The 15727-nt window shown below is 52.3% G+C and overlaps 4 protein-coding genes across 4 annotated transcripts; all 4 read left to right on the top strand.

Annotated features, from left to right (window-relative positions):
* Nucleotides 1-2433: 2433 nt before the first annotated feature.
* Nucleotides 2434-3586, top strand: TGAM01_v207667 (MIP family channel protein; the record flags this gene model as incomplete). The annotated part of the gene is made up of 3 exons (XM_018805159.1): nucleotides 2434-2741; nucleotides 2809-3349; nucleotides 3410-3586. The coding sequence occupies 3 exons, from the start codon at nucleotides 2434-2436 to the stop codon at nucleotides 3584-3586; spliced, it is 1026 nt and encodes a 341-aa protein (XP_018661609.1).
* Nucleotides 3587-6463: 2877 nt separating this feature from the next.
* On the top strand, nucleotides 6464-8533 carry TGAM01_v207666 (FAD dependent oxidoreductase; the record flags this gene model as incomplete). The annotated part of the gene is made up of 2 exons (XM_018805158.1): nucleotides 6464-7688; nucleotides 7746-8533. 2 exons carry the CDS (start codon nucleotides 6464-6466, stop codon nucleotides 8531-8533), a joined length of 2013 nt encoding a protein of 670 aa, XP_018661608.1.
* A 727-nt stretch (nucleotides 8534-9260) lies between these two features.
* On the top strand, nucleotides 9261-10634 carry TGAM01_v207665 (alkaline proteinase; the record flags this gene model as incomplete). Its single annotated transcript, XM_018805157.1, has 3 exons — nucleotides 9261-9602; nucleotides 9661-10120; nucleotides 10189-10634. The coding sequence occupies 3 exons, from the start codon at nucleotides 9261-9263 to the stop codon at nucleotides 10632-10634; spliced, it is 1248 nt and encodes a 415-aa protein (XP_018661607.1).
* Nucleotides 10635-13848: 3214 nt separating this feature from the next.
* On the top strand, nucleotides 13849-15549 carry TGAM01_v207664 (hypothetical protein; the record flags this gene model as incomplete). Its single annotated transcript, XM_018805156.1, has 1 exon — nucleotides 13849-15549. One exon carries the CDS (start codon nucleotides 13849-13851, stop codon nucleotides 15547-15549), a length of 1701 nt encoding a protein of 566 aa, XP_018661606.1.
* Between the last annotated feature and the right edge of the window lie 178 nt (nucleotides 15550-15727).

The following is a 15727-nucleotide window of genomic DNA, read 5'->3' as shown; positions in this document are numbered from 1 at the left end:
TAAGGCGAGCAATGAGACGTGGGTTACGTTACGGACCTGGACCTGGACCTGGGCTGGGAACGAACCGGTGGAGGGGGTGGAAAGAAAGCACCGCCGCCTATTACATGGAGATTTATGGTGGCAGATCGGCGATGTTTTTTTTTTTGCGCTGCTTAGTTGGACCAGACGGGCATTACGTGTAAAAAGTGGCCGTTACGTGTTCGAGTGGCCATTACGTCGACGACTCAAGAGGCTCAAAATTAAAATGGGTTTCTGCGTTTCTGCTCCACGGGCATGGCAAACAGCATAGACAGATACCGTCATTCAGACAAATACCGTCATCCATCGGGAACCGTCATCCATCGGAAACTGAACCTGACTCAATTCACTTTGCACATGTCATCCAATTCAAACAACGCCCACTTTCAGCTGGACATTTGCCCGAGCAAGTCTTAGTCATGCACGGCAGCCGTCCAGCCAGCCATTTTCGCACAGACTTGCTCTTCCAGGCAAAATCAAATTCGATAGTCTACGGTGTTGGTAGCAATTATAGACAAACATTTACAGAATAAAAAAAGCCTACACCAGCGGCAAGGATCCCCGCACGACGCGAGGCTGTGTCGCCTACCAGGGCCTTCTGTTTTCGGGCCTCTGCAACCCGAGGACAGCATTCAGGGACCCCGATGAGATGCCGCTGAAATAGAGCTGCCGCTATAACAATACCTGCATCGTCCCCAATCCCCAATTCCCGTCTCGGGCTCTCCCGCCCGACCTTATTGGTGACGCCTCGTCAGCCCAGCCCAGCCATAGAAAGCCCTATGCTAGCTTCGCAGCTCTCGCTCGCCTAAGCTCTGGAAACGCAGCTAGAAGCGCCGCTACGCTCGGGACAAAAACGGCCAGCGTCTGGATCTTGATCGGAAAGAATAGCGAGGGTGGGGGCTGCAGCTTGGGATTGCAATACCGAATAGTGGCGGGAGGGGGGGGGGGATCCTGACCGTCTTAGCATGGCAGCACACCCATTTGGTTAGGAAACGGATAAGCGCCCCGTGGTCCAAAGGAGCAGGCCGTTTACTAACGAAACAGCCATGGAAAACGGTTAAAGAAGCGGCCTCCCCGGTGAACGTCCATGAGCCCATCGCGGCATGGCATGGCCCTAGCCCCAATCCTCTCATTTGTGCACACACTCGACATTGCCGCTTTGTCTCAACGGGGACATGCGCGCCGCTGCATCCATGCACCGAGGAGCTAGGCTGCTTCATGTGTGTCCAGGCCCCAGAAGCTTAATGCCGGGTTGATCTGTCCACAACTTGCGTCTTGTGTCTGAGATTGCGTTCCATGCTGATGCGTCGTCGTGGTCTGCAGAGTGCTCGATGTGTCTTTTGTTCGTCTCTTGCGGCCTTCTTATATCCTCGCTGGGGGCACCTGTTCCCCTTTTTCTTCTCCTTCTCCCGCACCGCCATTCTCCCCTTTCTTTTTGTCCAGAGAGCCGTTGTCCAGTCTCACTCCGCTTCCCTGCGCTAATACCGCTCTTGCGTCCGGTCAGGTCCGGCGCCGCGCGGATTCAGACCAGACTGGCGTTTTGTTTCCCCCGCGAGGGTCTCACAAAGCCCTAGCCATCCTCTTGTCTAATTTGGACAGGGAGGGGGTATGAATTTGACATCGAAACCACCACCACCACCCTTCTCACACAAAAAGACTGCGCATTGTCTCGGCCACGCCCGCTGCCCGCCAGCCATCCTCCTTCTCTAGCCATGAAAAATAGTCTGTATGACCTGATTCGGTGTAAGCCGCCGAGGGTGCGCAGGTAGGCGAGAGAGCGAAAGAGGCGACGACGCCCCCGTCATTATGCATTCGAATCCCTAACTCTAGGTTGCCATTCAACACCCATCATGCGATTCCCAGTTCCCCTCACCCGTCCGGGCAAACATTAGCATTTGTAACCTTGACATCACCTGAGCTTCGAGATATTACTCGTAGCTCCCTAGCGCTTTCAGTCGTTTCCCGTATATCCTAGTCCTTCAAACTCGCATTGCATCCCCGTAGTAAAGGCGGGGAAGAACGTGTTCTCGATTCTCAAGATCCACAGACAATTGAAGCTGTCGTTGGGACCAGATCTTATCCAATCTCTGACTGTCAGCTGTGGGAATCTTGTCATCTTCGTACACCCCCTCATCTCGCCTGCGTCTGCGTCTGCGTCTGCAGGACCGACATACCCGATCTTTCTTCTTTGAATCCCAGCCAGCCTCAACCGCGGTACGAGCAGGGCGTGCAAGCCGTGCAAGCCCCACGAGAAACGTAAAATATCCTGTCCGTCCCTTGACCGCGTAGTATTTCATATCGCTAGCCTGGGCCATCGAGCGTGGGAGCAAAAGAAGTATAATTTGACATCACTCCCTCCATTCTCTTTCGAGTAAACACTTGTCTATCCCTCTGCCGAGAATCGTCTCACTCCTCATGTCCATCACCAACTCTCCAGAGACTTCAGAACTTTCCATCGAAAAGCCTGCTCCTCTTCATCTTCCCCTTTACAGCGCCAACATGGGAAATCCAAGACTCGAGGATACACCAGAGCTGGAGCTGATGTCTCCTTCTCTGGAAGAAGAGCAGCTGGCCTGGAGCAGGATTCGAGAATACTGCATGGATGCCTTCTCCGAATTCTTTGGAACAATGGTCCTCATTCTCTTCGGTGATGGCGTCGTTGCACAGGTTGTCTTGAGCGGTAACACCAAGGGTGACTACCAGAGTATCTCTTGGGGCTGGGGGTGAGTGACCGAGCAGTTACCCTTGTCAGAGTTTTCTTTTTGTTGCTAACAACGTTTGGCGAAATAGAATTGCTGTCATGTTCGGTGTCTTTGTTGGCGGTAAATCTGGTGGCCACCTCAACCCAGCGGTGACTTTGGCCAACTGTCTGTACCGCGGCCACCCCTGGCGCAAGTTGCCCGTCTACGCCCTTGCTCAGCTTCTCGGAGCCATGGCTGGTGCCGCTATCGTATATGGCAACTACAAGTCGGCCTTCGATGCCTTTGAGGGCGGCGCTGGTATCCGGACGGTGACTGGCCCTACCGCAACAGCCGGGGTCTTTTGCACATACCCTGCCGCTTTCATGACTCGGACAGGCATGTTCTTCTCTGAATTCATCGCCAGCAGCATTCTCATGTTCTGTATCTTTGCTTTGGCTGACCCCAACAATGTCAATGCTGGACACATGATGCCCCTTGCTCTTTTCTTCCTCATCTTTGGTATCGGTGCTTGCTTTGGCTGGGAGACGGGTTATGCCATCAATCTCGCTCGAGACTTTGGTCCTCGATTGGTTTCATACATGATCGGATACGGCCATGAGGTTTGGTCTGCCGGTGGTTACTATTTCTGGGTATGCCGAATTTCATCTACCCCTGTATAAACCATTCATGTTGCTGACTATGCATTGCAGATTCCCATGGTGGCCCCATTCTTGGGTACCGCCTTTGGCGGGTTCTTGTACGATGTTTTCCTCTATACGGGAGACAGCCCTATCAACACTCCGATGCTGGGCCTTACGCGCCTGTTCCGGCCTCGCAAGAATGTGTGGTCGAACACTCGCCCCTCAGCCATTGACACAAAAGTCTAATGGCTACTACCAAATGCTCAACGCTTTATGAAAACAGAACGAGATGGTCTCGGGAAGATTACAGGAAAAAAAAATACGGTGAACCGGGGTGTTAAAAGACATTATTTATTGTACAAAAGAAGGGAGAAAGGGGTAGGGAAATTATGGCAAAGGTGCTGACGAATTGTTTCTTGGTTTTGGGTATGTGTTTGATGGATTTCGGAGTAAGGTCAGATGTACAAGTATAGCGAAAGGTAATTTAGCGAGCGACATTGGTATACAGCCATGTAGTAATAATGAGTAACAGCCTTAGAAAATAGGAGTGTCGTTGGGTATCAATGAGAACTGTGAACTCTGTGATGTGATATCTGCCTAGCGCCCTGAAATGGAGAAGCTGCAGAGCAAGGGTACGTGTTCAAACGGGGGGCTTCAAGGCTGGGGTAATTGTGCAGCTGGACCAGTCTGCTGGAAATGCAAATGCAAGACGGCATAGATGGTGAAATGAAATGTGATGAATACTAGATTTGTGATATGCTCGGAGAATTCAGCCAGGTAGGTAGCCTGTATGGCCCAATTGTCACTGTTACCATATATAGCATGAGGCAGAGCTACTGCATCTCGAGTGGCTTACATGAAAAGGGGCTGAAATGCGAACCCAGCCTTATCTAGGGGGAACAAAAGCTTTTCCGATCCCCCTAAACCAATGACTTGGCTCACCGGTTCTTGCTTTGTACTAAAGCATTGGTGTAATATTGTTCAACACCACAGGAATCACACCGATAAGGCTGATGCCACTATCGCGAGATTCTGACAACACGCCCTGGCACTACCAGGCCCAAGCGCTGCTAAGCGATATCTTCCAGCCCTTTTGCCAAGACTTTTCCCTCTCTTCTCACTCAACCCTTGCGGTGTGAGATCCGCGACTGGTCAGAAAAGCTGCACGGGCTTCTCCGAATATGAGTTGAGAGGCAAAAGATGAGAAACAGAATGAGACCCCGGCCATGGTCACCTGGCCTCGTGCTGCAGTCGGTGGAGCTGGACGGGAAGACGGGTAGGGTTCTCCCTCGGTTTAGAAGTGGCCTCTGCGCGACACCTGGTATCGAGTATGCACACACCCTGCGTCTGTGCTGCGGTGGGAAACAAAGACGGGATTGAGACAATAGAAACGGGAGACGTTGAAAACGGTCTGACGCTCCCGCGTAAACCCGGGTGCGGAGCCATGGGATTGGACGAGAGAGTTGGTAATACTGGTAGCCGGTCTGAATGCAGCTGAGTTTGCCGACCTCAAGATGGCATGAGATGATGTGTGGTAACGCAAGTTTTCAGCTGAAGCGGGAGGCTATACATGTTTGCGCTGGACATGGTAGCTGAATGCTATCGGTAGGACAGCGATGGTCTTGGCCTCAGTGTCGTCGGTAGGTGGCGGCTCGTCAGAAGCTGAGCGCACCAAAATTCCCGTTATTGGTTATTGGCGTCAATATTTGGTGGATAGAGATGCAGGACCCTTGGAGGTCTAGATGCATCTAGCTAGGAGACTCGGATCGTGGCTGGCTGACTAACTGTGGCTGAAAATGGCGGAATGTGGCTTGCACTGTCCGGTCTGCATTGGCTGACATGTGACCAGCCGCTGGAACAGCATTTTGTCTCGGCCGAAACAACGCAGGCAACGTTAACCTAACCATCGCAATGGTTGTGCAGGCCGTCTGCCTTTAAGCTTATTGCCAAGCAACAGCTCGAAAAGTAAGAAAGCGCCTCTTCAGTTGGTGGGATAACCCCTCATACCCAAGACAGCAACCCGGAGTGATGGCGTTCCGCCAATGGAGAAAGCTGGCGAAAGCGCGGCACATCGTGAGTCTTCTATGAGTTTTGGCCCCAGCCTAAAAACTGGGGGATATCAAACTCGGTAATTTAATACCGAATAGATACCGAGAATGCCAAGAGCTGGACCCATATCGCAAGCCACAGCCGACCAAGTCATCGACTCTGTCCACTCAGATGCTCAGCTTTGACGCGTGGCTGATCGTCCTCGGTTTTCCAAGCCCGAATCGCCCCCAAGTCAGGCACTCGACTCCACTCCGCCGCCGCCATATTTGGAGCACGACCCGCGCAAGTCCGTAACCCGGAGGACGGCCTGCCGCGTGATTGGCCTAGAGGCGACAACCTGAACCCTTTCAGGGAATCCGATCCAGACTACTTCCGAACCGGGTGCACCGGGATCGCAGCCAAGAAAAGTCGATGATTTTTTTGGCATGGCAGTGGTTTTCCGAGCCCGTGACATCACCTTGTTGAGGCTGTGATTATGAGGCTCTGACGGATAAAGTCCAAACAAAAAGTTGCATCGGTTATGAAGCCCTGGGCACAGGACCAAGCCACCACGTGGAATATTCCGAGGCCAGATTGCGTGGCATCGAAAAGCAACTTCATCAAAGCCTATGCAGCCTTACAATTTCTCTTCTCCGCCGTGCTTTCCCAATCAACTCGCCCCTTTGGTTCCACGAATCAGTGCTGCCGGGGACCCCCAACTTGATCGTCGTATCGAGCGAAACCTCGCTGGACCCACGTCGGCATCATCGACCGAGCTCAGTTGACGTTGATTCTCAAAGTCACCTCATCTGACGCAAAACCTATTTTATTTTTCTTTCTTCGCCTTTATACTCCATTTTTGGCTTTCTGTGGAAACCCACGAACCTTGAATCTAGCCATCTCCTTGTCGCCGATCGCGCTTGGCCCTGGCTTCCTGCATCCTTTAAAACAACCGCCTTTGCCCCCCACGACATTTCTTTGCCTAAAGCTCATTCATCGCTCTACCTCACAAAAGATCCTACTGTCGGTGTTCGAGTTATTCAGATTACCTGCAGACTCGCGCATCGCTGCTGATCTTGTTCGAATCTCGTCACCATGGCTGGAGGCTTCTCGCGCCTTCGACGCCCTCTCCTGGGCCTGACCGCCGCCGCTACAGCTGGAGGCGCTGCTCTCTATGCTCGCAGCAGTATTTCACATACCACTCACAAGCCGATCGCAGAGGTAAAACGCGACAGCAATGGCCGCATTATTCCCCCGTCATTCCCCGCGGTGCCATCTCGACTCGAACAGCTTGCCGACCTGCGGCGCCACAGCAAAACAAACGACAATCTCGAAGAATACGACCTCCTCATTATCGGCGCGGGTGCAACTGGCGCCGGAATTGCGCTTGACGCTGTGACTCGCGGCCTCAAGGTCGCTATTGTGGATCGCGATGACTTCGCTGCGGGCACCAGTTCCAAGAGCACCAAATTGGTCCACGGCGGCGTGCGCTATCTCGAAAAGGCTGTCATGAACTTGGATTACTCCCAGCTGCAGCTGGTTATGGAGGCGCTGCATGAGCGCAAGACCTTCCTCACCATCTCTCCTCACCTCTCTAACTCGCTCCCCATTCTGCTGCCCCTCCAAAACTGGTGGCAGGCTCCTTATATGTGGATCGGCACCAAAGCCTACGACTTGCTCGCAGGTTCGCAGGGCCTCGAGAGCTCTTATTTTATGAGTAAGAGCAAGGCCGCTGCCAACTTCCCTTCATTGCGCCAAGAGAACGTAGTTGGTGCTTTGGTTTACTACGACGGCCAGCACAATGATTCCCGAATGAACGTCTCTCTCGCTCTTACCGCTCAACAGTACGGCGCGACCGTCTTGAACCATGTTGAAGTCACGGGCCTGAACAAAGACCAGAACGGCAGAATCCGCGGCGCCACCCTCAGAGATACTCTGGGCAACGGCGATGGCAAGGAATTTACCGTGCGCGCCAAAGGCGTCATCAATGCCACGGGGCCTTTTACTGATGCTGTCGAACGCATGGACGACCCTTCCCGCATGGCTCTCGTAGCTCCCGCTTCTGGCGCTCACGTCATGCTTCCTGGTAGTCTCTGCCCGAATGGAATGGGCATGCTTGATGCCACCTCCGATGGAAGAGTCATTTTCGTGCTGCCCTGGCAGGGATACACTGTTGCCGGCACGACGGACAACTCTTGCGAGATTGAGAAAGAGCCGGTTGCGCAGGAAGAAGATGTCAAGTTTATTCTTAAGGAGGTGAACAAGCTTCTGCGACCCGACTCGCACTTGGGCCAATCTGATATTCTGGCAACTTGGTCTGGTACGTATCAATTCGGAATCTGATCTCTATAGGCCCAATGAAGCTAACATGAAATAGGCATTCGCCCTCTTGTCCGGGACCCCAAGGCTAAGAACACCGAATCTCTCGTACGAAGCCATCTTGTTACCGTTTCGCAATCTGGTCTGCTCACTTGTGCCGGTGGCAAATGGACCACCTACCGCCAGATGGCTGAAGACGCCGTCGACGAAGCTATCAAGACATTCGACCTTGCACCTTCAGCTGTGTCATTCCCCGATATCAGTGGCACTGGAATGCCTGGTCTTCAAGCTACCGGCAACTGTTTGACCAAGAATGTGCCCCTTGTCGGAGCCCACGGCTACTCGACGTCTCTTGCCTCACAGCTCATGGAAGTTCATCATATCGATGCCGATATTGCTGAGCACTTGTCCCGCAACTATGGCGACCGCGCCTGGGCAGTTCTCTCGGCTTCCAACTCCGCTGCCACCCGCCTGATCCCATCGCTTCCTTTTGTCGAGGCCGAGATTCGACATGGCGTCCGCGCTGAAGCCGCCTGCACAGCTGCTGATGTAATCTCTCGACGCACTCGCCTTGCCTTCCTCGACATTGAAAATGCTCTGCGCGCACTCCCTCGTGTCATTGATGTCATGGGCGAGGAGCTTCAATGGTCTGGAGAGCGGAAGCAGCATGAGTGGAAAGAGGCCATTTCATTCTTCAAGTCAATGGGATTGTCGCCAGATAAGCTGAGCATCACTCGCAAAGAAGTCGAGGCTCTGCCTGCTCTCCCAAGCAGGAAGCCCGAGGTGGCTGCTGCAGTAAAGGACATGGAGCTGGGCAAGCTTGCGGCCAACGGTGTTTTGGCATAAGCGTGCATTTAAAGCAAATCAGAGCGCTAATTTATTGCTTGTCGCTGCCGCAGATGCAGAAGTCGGATTTCTTGTATATAGCATTTCTGCATAGGAAAGCGGTTTCTTTCTTTTGGAGTTTGATACCAGGGATATTAATTGGGTAAAGGAGAATGGAAGAGATGTTTGACTAGATCGCGAAGGTGCATTAGACTGGATAGAAGCAGTGGCTGGGATTTACGCATTAGGGAATCATTGACAGGCGTGTCTTTTGGCCTAGGCTAGTGTTTCACAGGATATAAAAATATTATTATTGAGAACTTTTTCTTGAAGCATTGCGTGATGCCAGTTGGAGAAATACTTGAGTGCCTAATAGTGAGCGCAGTCTTCCATCTACTGGGATCGATTGTGGCAGCACCGCTCCATAGCCGAGCGTTGGTCTGTTGTACTTTCTCAAATTATGTCGTTTCCAGGTGGTTCTACCGTAGATACTAGGAGGAAGTTGGTTTTGCTTACCTATCGGGAGAAGCTGTTGGAGGAGCAACCACAAAGCAAAAGGCAAGTACGCAACCGAAGTAGGAAGTGGCCATGTAGTCGTAAACACGCTATAAATATCAGCCATCAGAAGCTTTGCTCTTCAAATTATCTTCCGGCATCTGCCTTTTGACTGAGCAGTTTTGTGAACATCACTTTTCAATATCTTTTCTTATCACATTTGCATCACATATTCTTTGAGACAACAGCAACTATGGTCTTGTTCAAGCATCTCGCACTCTTGTTGATGGCGGCTCTGCCGCGCATCGCTGCTCTTCCCGTCAACGATGTCAACGCTATCAACGTCAACGATGTCAACATCAATGAAAACTCCATCAGCGCCGAGGGAAGATACATCGTCACCCTCCAAAACAACATGCCAATGCCTGAAGTCAGAAACCACATGTCCAGGGTTGCGGCTATCCAGTACCGTAACTCGGGTAACCACAGGTTCCCTCATACTGGCATCGAGAAGTCATATGCCATTGGCGAGTTTCGGGCCTACGTTGGAGCCTTTGACCAAGATACACTCCAGATGATCCGCAATGATACAAAGGTAAGCAAAATTACCCCAGCGACGAGAATCATTTCTGACACAAAAGCGGCATTTGCAGGTTGCGGAAATCGAGCCCGACACGGTCGTCAGACTTCACGACTCGACTTCATACAAGGCTGCATCTCAGCCCAACGCACCTTGGGGCCTCGCGACATTGTCCAGCAAGAGACGCAACACTGGAACTTACCACTACGATAAGAGTGCCGGCAACGGAACCTTTGCCTATGTTTTGGACACTGGCATCAACGTCAACCACGTTGACTTTGAGGGGCGGGCATCGTATGGTTACAACGCAGTGGATGGAGAGTTTACTGATCTTCAGGGGCACGGAACACACTGTGCCGGAATCATCGGGAGCAAGTCTTTTGGAGTGGCTAAACAGGCACAGCTCATCGCTGTCAAAACATTCCGCAATCATGAGACGCTGATGTCGACCGTCATGGACGCATATCAGTGGTCAGCAAACGATATTCGTACCAAAAACCGCGTGGGTCTCGCTGTAATCAGCATGTCTCTTGGTAAGTGGCAGTAGAGGAAGCTTGACTCTGGCCTCCGAGTGTAGCAAGACTGGCTGACGTTGCGGCAGGGGGGGCCTATTCTCGTGCCATGAATCATGCCGTTGAATCTGTTTTCGATATGGGCATCCTTACCGTCGTCGCAGCTGGAAACGAGGGAAAACCAACTCGGCAGTTCTCGCCAGCGTCCGCGGCAAATGCATTCACGGTTGGCGCCATCGATGCCGATTGGCATTACTGGGAGCATTCCAACTTTGGTCCAGAGGTCAACATCTTTGCTCCCGGAGTTGGCATTGAGTCGACGTACATCAGCACCGACATGGCAACGCGCAAGCTGTCCGGCACTTCGATGGCAGCCCCTCATGTGGCTGGTCTTGCGCTGTATTTGTGTGCACTGGAGAAGATTGACAATCCGACGGCGTTGAGAGAAAGAATCCTGGCCCTTGGCACGAGAGGTCGGATTCACAAGCTCAAGGGTGAAAGCCCGAACTTGATTGCGCACAATAACCTCCACTGATCAACCTGTTTGCTGTCCTCTTTGCTGTCTTCTTTGCGCCTGGGAATATAGATATAGCAGTATCATCAAGGTATTAATACAATGAGTTACACTAAGTTGGGAGCTCTTCTTTTTTTGCAAGTGCTGTAGCTGGACATGTAACTTTGAGCCGGTACGGGTGCCGGCAGCTGGCCCTACAACAACTCGAGAACTCACTTTGCTTTCACTTTTCTTTCCGATTCCCAAACATGTGGGACCACCGTCAAAGAACGCGTGCAATTTCCCAGTTTTCAATCCTCAATCCTCAACCCTCAGCTTCTTCATTTCTTCTATTCTTGGAGCGTTTGCCACTCATTTTCTTTGTTTGGGTTTCTAATAATTTTTTGCTTTCCATAATCCGGTCATGAGGTAGTTGCGAAAAGTAGACGGCTGAATTAGCTTGTTGTTGGTTCCCCACGTCCTCCATGCCGGCATTGTTCCAATCACTAACTCTAGCATGGTACAATTTTTGGCATTTTATACTAGCCTACGATACTTTTGGATTTTGAGGCGTCAACAGATTCAGGAACAAAATAATGAACGGGGAAAGGAAAGCATTGCAGATACAGGAGTACCTTTGGTGGCAAAAGCAGCGCAGTGAAACAGCAAGGAAGGAAGATGCATCAGTCCCAGTACCATTCCCATTGCATATCGAGGGTGAAGGAAAGAAAGTCATGACTAAAAGGGGAAGAAGCATTTCAATGCCGCCGTTTGAAGGGTACAACGTTATTGACTCGCACATTTATACTCGACTGAGGAACTTGTGGAAAAGTGAGTCGGAGCGGTGGTCTCTGGAAGAGCGACGAGACTTTATCAGATGGGTGCCCAGGGCGCGTATTACGGAGCAACAAAACAGTATTGTCAATCATAGACTGGCAAGATATATGCGGAGGAATAAGAGATTGACTTGGGGGCATTTTGTCATTTTGAGAGCAATGTTTGGGGCGTCACAATGTGCGAGGCAGAAATGGTGGGAGGAGTTCAAGGGCAAATATAAGAGGGCTGCGGAAGGAGTGCCGCCGGGCGTTGTTCCGAGAGATGTGGAAGAAGTCTTGGAGACAAACCGGATGAATTGCCCTCCTATAATGAATATCCCGACGATGGAGGTTGAAGATGGTCATGTGGGCGAGGATTGTGGGTGCTCGTGGTGCTTGGAACATCCAGCCATAGCAAAGCGAAAGAATGAGCCTGTGAGCCAAGGGGACAGAGCTGGAGAAGCTGGAGGTGCGAAAGCTGAACCGCACCTGGAATGTCCTCGGGTGCAGGGCCTGTATACAGGAGAAGGGGAGTCGAAGGAAGATCGTGTACAGAGAATAGCACGCGAGGCGGGCGTTGAGCCGGAGGAGACGCCGGCGGGAGGAATCGACGACAAAATGTCTGAGCTTGTGATTCGGGTGCCGTCTCTTCGGGAGAGAAGGGATGCTATCTTTACGGATTTGTCGACTAGCAGACTGAGAGAGATTGTGCTGGAGCAAGGGGGGGTGATTGAGGTGTTGGTGCAGTTGTTGAAGGAGCAGCGTGAGAGGACGGAGATGTTGGCGGCAAAGGTGGAAAATGTGGAGGGGAAGTTGGAGAGGAATAAGAGGTATCGTTGAGATTTATAGTCGGGAAGGTGAAGAGTTGAAGAAGAAAGAGTGCGAGAGAAAGGGTAATGTTGTTGTAGAAAGTTATAGAAAGTTGATGGTATTGTGCTTCAGGGGAATTGGACACATATAGGGCTGACAAGTCTAAAGATTTTGGACAGGATGCCAGTCTCCCTGCATCAAAAGATAGAGCTGTATATTATTGTTTCATATAGTGAGCTTGAATCTCCGGTGGCTCTAAGACTAGGATACGTGCTCTTACTGGAATAGTAGGAGGCCTGTAGGGTACGTGGAGATTAGCATGGCCCTGATGAGACAACTCAAAGCCGTCACTATGCATGTGTCTTTTGTCATTATTTTCGTACGTGCCAATCCAGCGTCTCAATAAGAGCAATCATGTACATGTACCGCAGACAACTTTGCTGCGCGCATGGCCGATGGATACAATTGTGCCTTACATCTTCTCTAGCATCCAAGCACTTTGCATGAGGCTAGGATCTCAGGTGTGGGTAAAGCTCCTGCTTTCCAATACGACAATGGCTATAAAGGGAAAAAAAAACACATCACTCTCTGTACCAGTATTTAGTGAGTTCTTTTTACTTCTACTTATTAGCACAACAGACGTGGTGAATGGAACAATCGGATGAGACTGATAAGGCCATCAAGGTGATGCAGCTATCACCATCCATCGCAAGCGCCGATTCAATTGGGCCAACGCATGGCCAGACGCAACGCAAGCACGCGATCCCATTGAATAATGTGAATTATGCAGAGAAATTGTGCCAAGGTCATACAAATAGTCATGCTCGATACACACCAGAGTGGCACGATGGTCACCTCAGCCTGATGTGCCCAATGAAAGGCATCAGAGGCGGGGAAATTGCATGTGAAGTGCGTTGTCGAAGCGGCACAAAAGTAGACGGAGGTACTGCGACATGGGAGGTGGGGAAATGGCGAGGTACCTCGGCCGCGCTTGGTGGTGTTAGCGACGATGTATTGGTGGCATGTACTTTTCCTCTGTCTTATGAATAGGCAGTGCGCTGACCATGACTTTAGAACGGCGTGGTTGGTTCAAACGTTGCTTAAATGCCCAAGAGCTCAACTCATGCTGCTTTACAACAACAGTTAACAGTTGGATAAGTAGATACATGCATCTTGCTGACTGTCAGCCGTTGAAAGCTTCAGTCTGAAGCGAGTGACTGGCTTACTGCTTTATGGGCGCGGGGTAGCGGGGTTCGCAGTTTTTAACTTTGAGCAATGGACTTAGCGCTCGATTTAGCGGCTGTCTAGCCACGGTGCTCCAAGCCTTTGGTGCCCGCATCCCCTGTGGCTGCTGCCCTCGTCGCTGAAGCTGTGTTGTTGCTGCTATGCTCCTTCGTATAATAGACGGTACGCGGGGTGGCAACCACATCACCCGATAACAATCGATTGCAAGTACATGTACCTCATGGCTGCATGATAACGCGGGCACAATATTCCCGCATGCGAGATGTGTACACGTCAATAGCTTAGCCGGCAGAGACTGACAGACAGGCGGCGAGCTGTTTGCATCTTCCTCTCTCTTCCCGTCTCTCTTCCATCCTGCAGAGCAACATCCGTCTTCCCGCACAGCCATGGGTTCCGAAGAGAAGAAGCCCGTCATCATCGTCGGCGGCGGCCTGGCCGGCCTCGTGGCCGCCTTCGAGCTGGCCGAGCGCAAAGTGCCCGCCGTCATCATCGACCAGGAGAACGAAAACAGCCTGGGCGGGCAGGCGTTCTGGTCGCTGGGGGGCCTGTTCATGGTCAATTCCTTCTACCAGCGCCGCATGGGCATCAGCGACTCGCGCGAGCTGGCCATGCGCGACTGGCTGGGGTCGGCGCAGTTTGACCGCAACGAGGACTACTGGCCGCGCCAGTGGGCAAAGGCCTTTGTCGACTTTGCCACGGACGAGTTTGAGGACTACATGCGCGCGCGCGGCCTGGGATTCCTCTTCAACGTGGGCTGGGCCGAGCGTGGCAGCGGATATGCCGACGGCCATGGCAACTCGGTGCCGCGCTTCCACATTGCCTGGGGCGCCGGGCCCGAGGTGGTCAAGGTCTTTGCGGATCCGGTCCAGAAGGCGGCCGCGGAGGGGCTGATTGAGTTCAAGTTTCGGCACCAGGTCGACGAGCTGATTGTGGACGGGACTGGGCGAGCCGTGGGCGTCAAGGGAAGCATTCTGGAGGAGGACAATTCGGCGAGAGGAGAAAAGACTAGTCGAAATGTCGTCGACAGCTTTGAGCTCCACGGCGCCGCTGTCATTGTCACCTCGGGCGGCATTGGAGGCAACATTGAGGCCGTCAAGAAGAATTGGCCTGTGGACAGACTTGGACCCAAGATACCCGAGCACTTTGTGATTGGCGTTCCGGCTCACGTCGACGGCCGCATGCTTCAAATCACGGAGAATGTTGGGGCCAACCTCGTCAACAGAGACAGGATGTGGCATTATACTGAGGGCTTGCACAACTGGAACGAGATTTGGCCAGAGCACGGCATCCGCATCCTGCCGGGCCCTTCATCTCTCTGGCTTGATGCCACTGGCAAGCGTTTCCCGCCCTACCTGTTCCCGGGAACTGATACGCTCGGCACGTTGAAGGCCATTTGCGAAACGGGCTACGACTACAGCTGGTTCATCCTGGACCAGTCCATCATTGCATGTGAATTTGCCCTTTCTGGCTCGGAGCAGAACCCAGACCTCACCGCCAAGAGCATCTGGGAGGTGTTCAAGAACCGAATGTGGAGCAAAAAGGGGACCATCAATGTGCAACAGTTCCAGGAGCACGGCAAGGACTTTATCGTGCGCGATAACCTCAAGGACCTGGTAGATGGCATGAACGAGCTGGCCAAGGAGCGAAACGGCCCCATCCTCGACTTTGAAAAGGTCAAGGACGTTGTCGACGCCCGTGATGATCAGTTCAACAACTCCTACTCAAAAGATGCGCAGGCCATGCTCATCCAGAATGCGAGATCGTACTGGCCAGACAAACGTAGCCGTGTTGCGAAGCCGCACCGCCTGACTGACCCTGCTCACGGTCCATTGATTGCCGTCCAACTGAACCTGCTGAGCCGCAAGACGCTTGGCGGCCTCGAAACCAACCTGAACAGCAACGTGATGAGAAAGGACATGACGCCGTTCCCGGGTCTGTATGCCGCGGGCGAGGTGGCAGGATTTGGTGGCGGAGGTGTCCACGGCTACAACTCGCTCGAGGGCACGTTTCTGGGCGGCTGTATCTTTTCGGGTCGCGCAGCTGGACGGGCTGTAGCAGATGAGCTGTCAGAGGTCGAGAAGGCGTAAACGTGGAAGAATTGAAGCCCTATTAGCAGCCAAAACCTAATGCGGGAGAGACGAGAGACGATACAAAACGACACACGGCGAACCTGGAAGCGGAGGAGTTGGCATTGGCATTTTTAGTGTTATACAGTTATGGCTTATCCTTATTGACTCAATGAGACCAATGACATCCTTGTCCCCT

Source organism: Trichoderma gamsii (assembly GCF_001481775.2).
Source record: "Trichoderma gamsii strain T6085 chromosome Unknown Scaffold_29.2, whole genome shotgun sequence".
Taxonomy (NCBI): Eukaryota; Fungi; Ascomycota; class Sordariomycetes; order Hypocreales; family Hypocreaceae; genus Trichoderma; species Trichoderma gamsii.
This window is presented reverse-complemented; position numbering and strand designations above follow the sequence as displayed.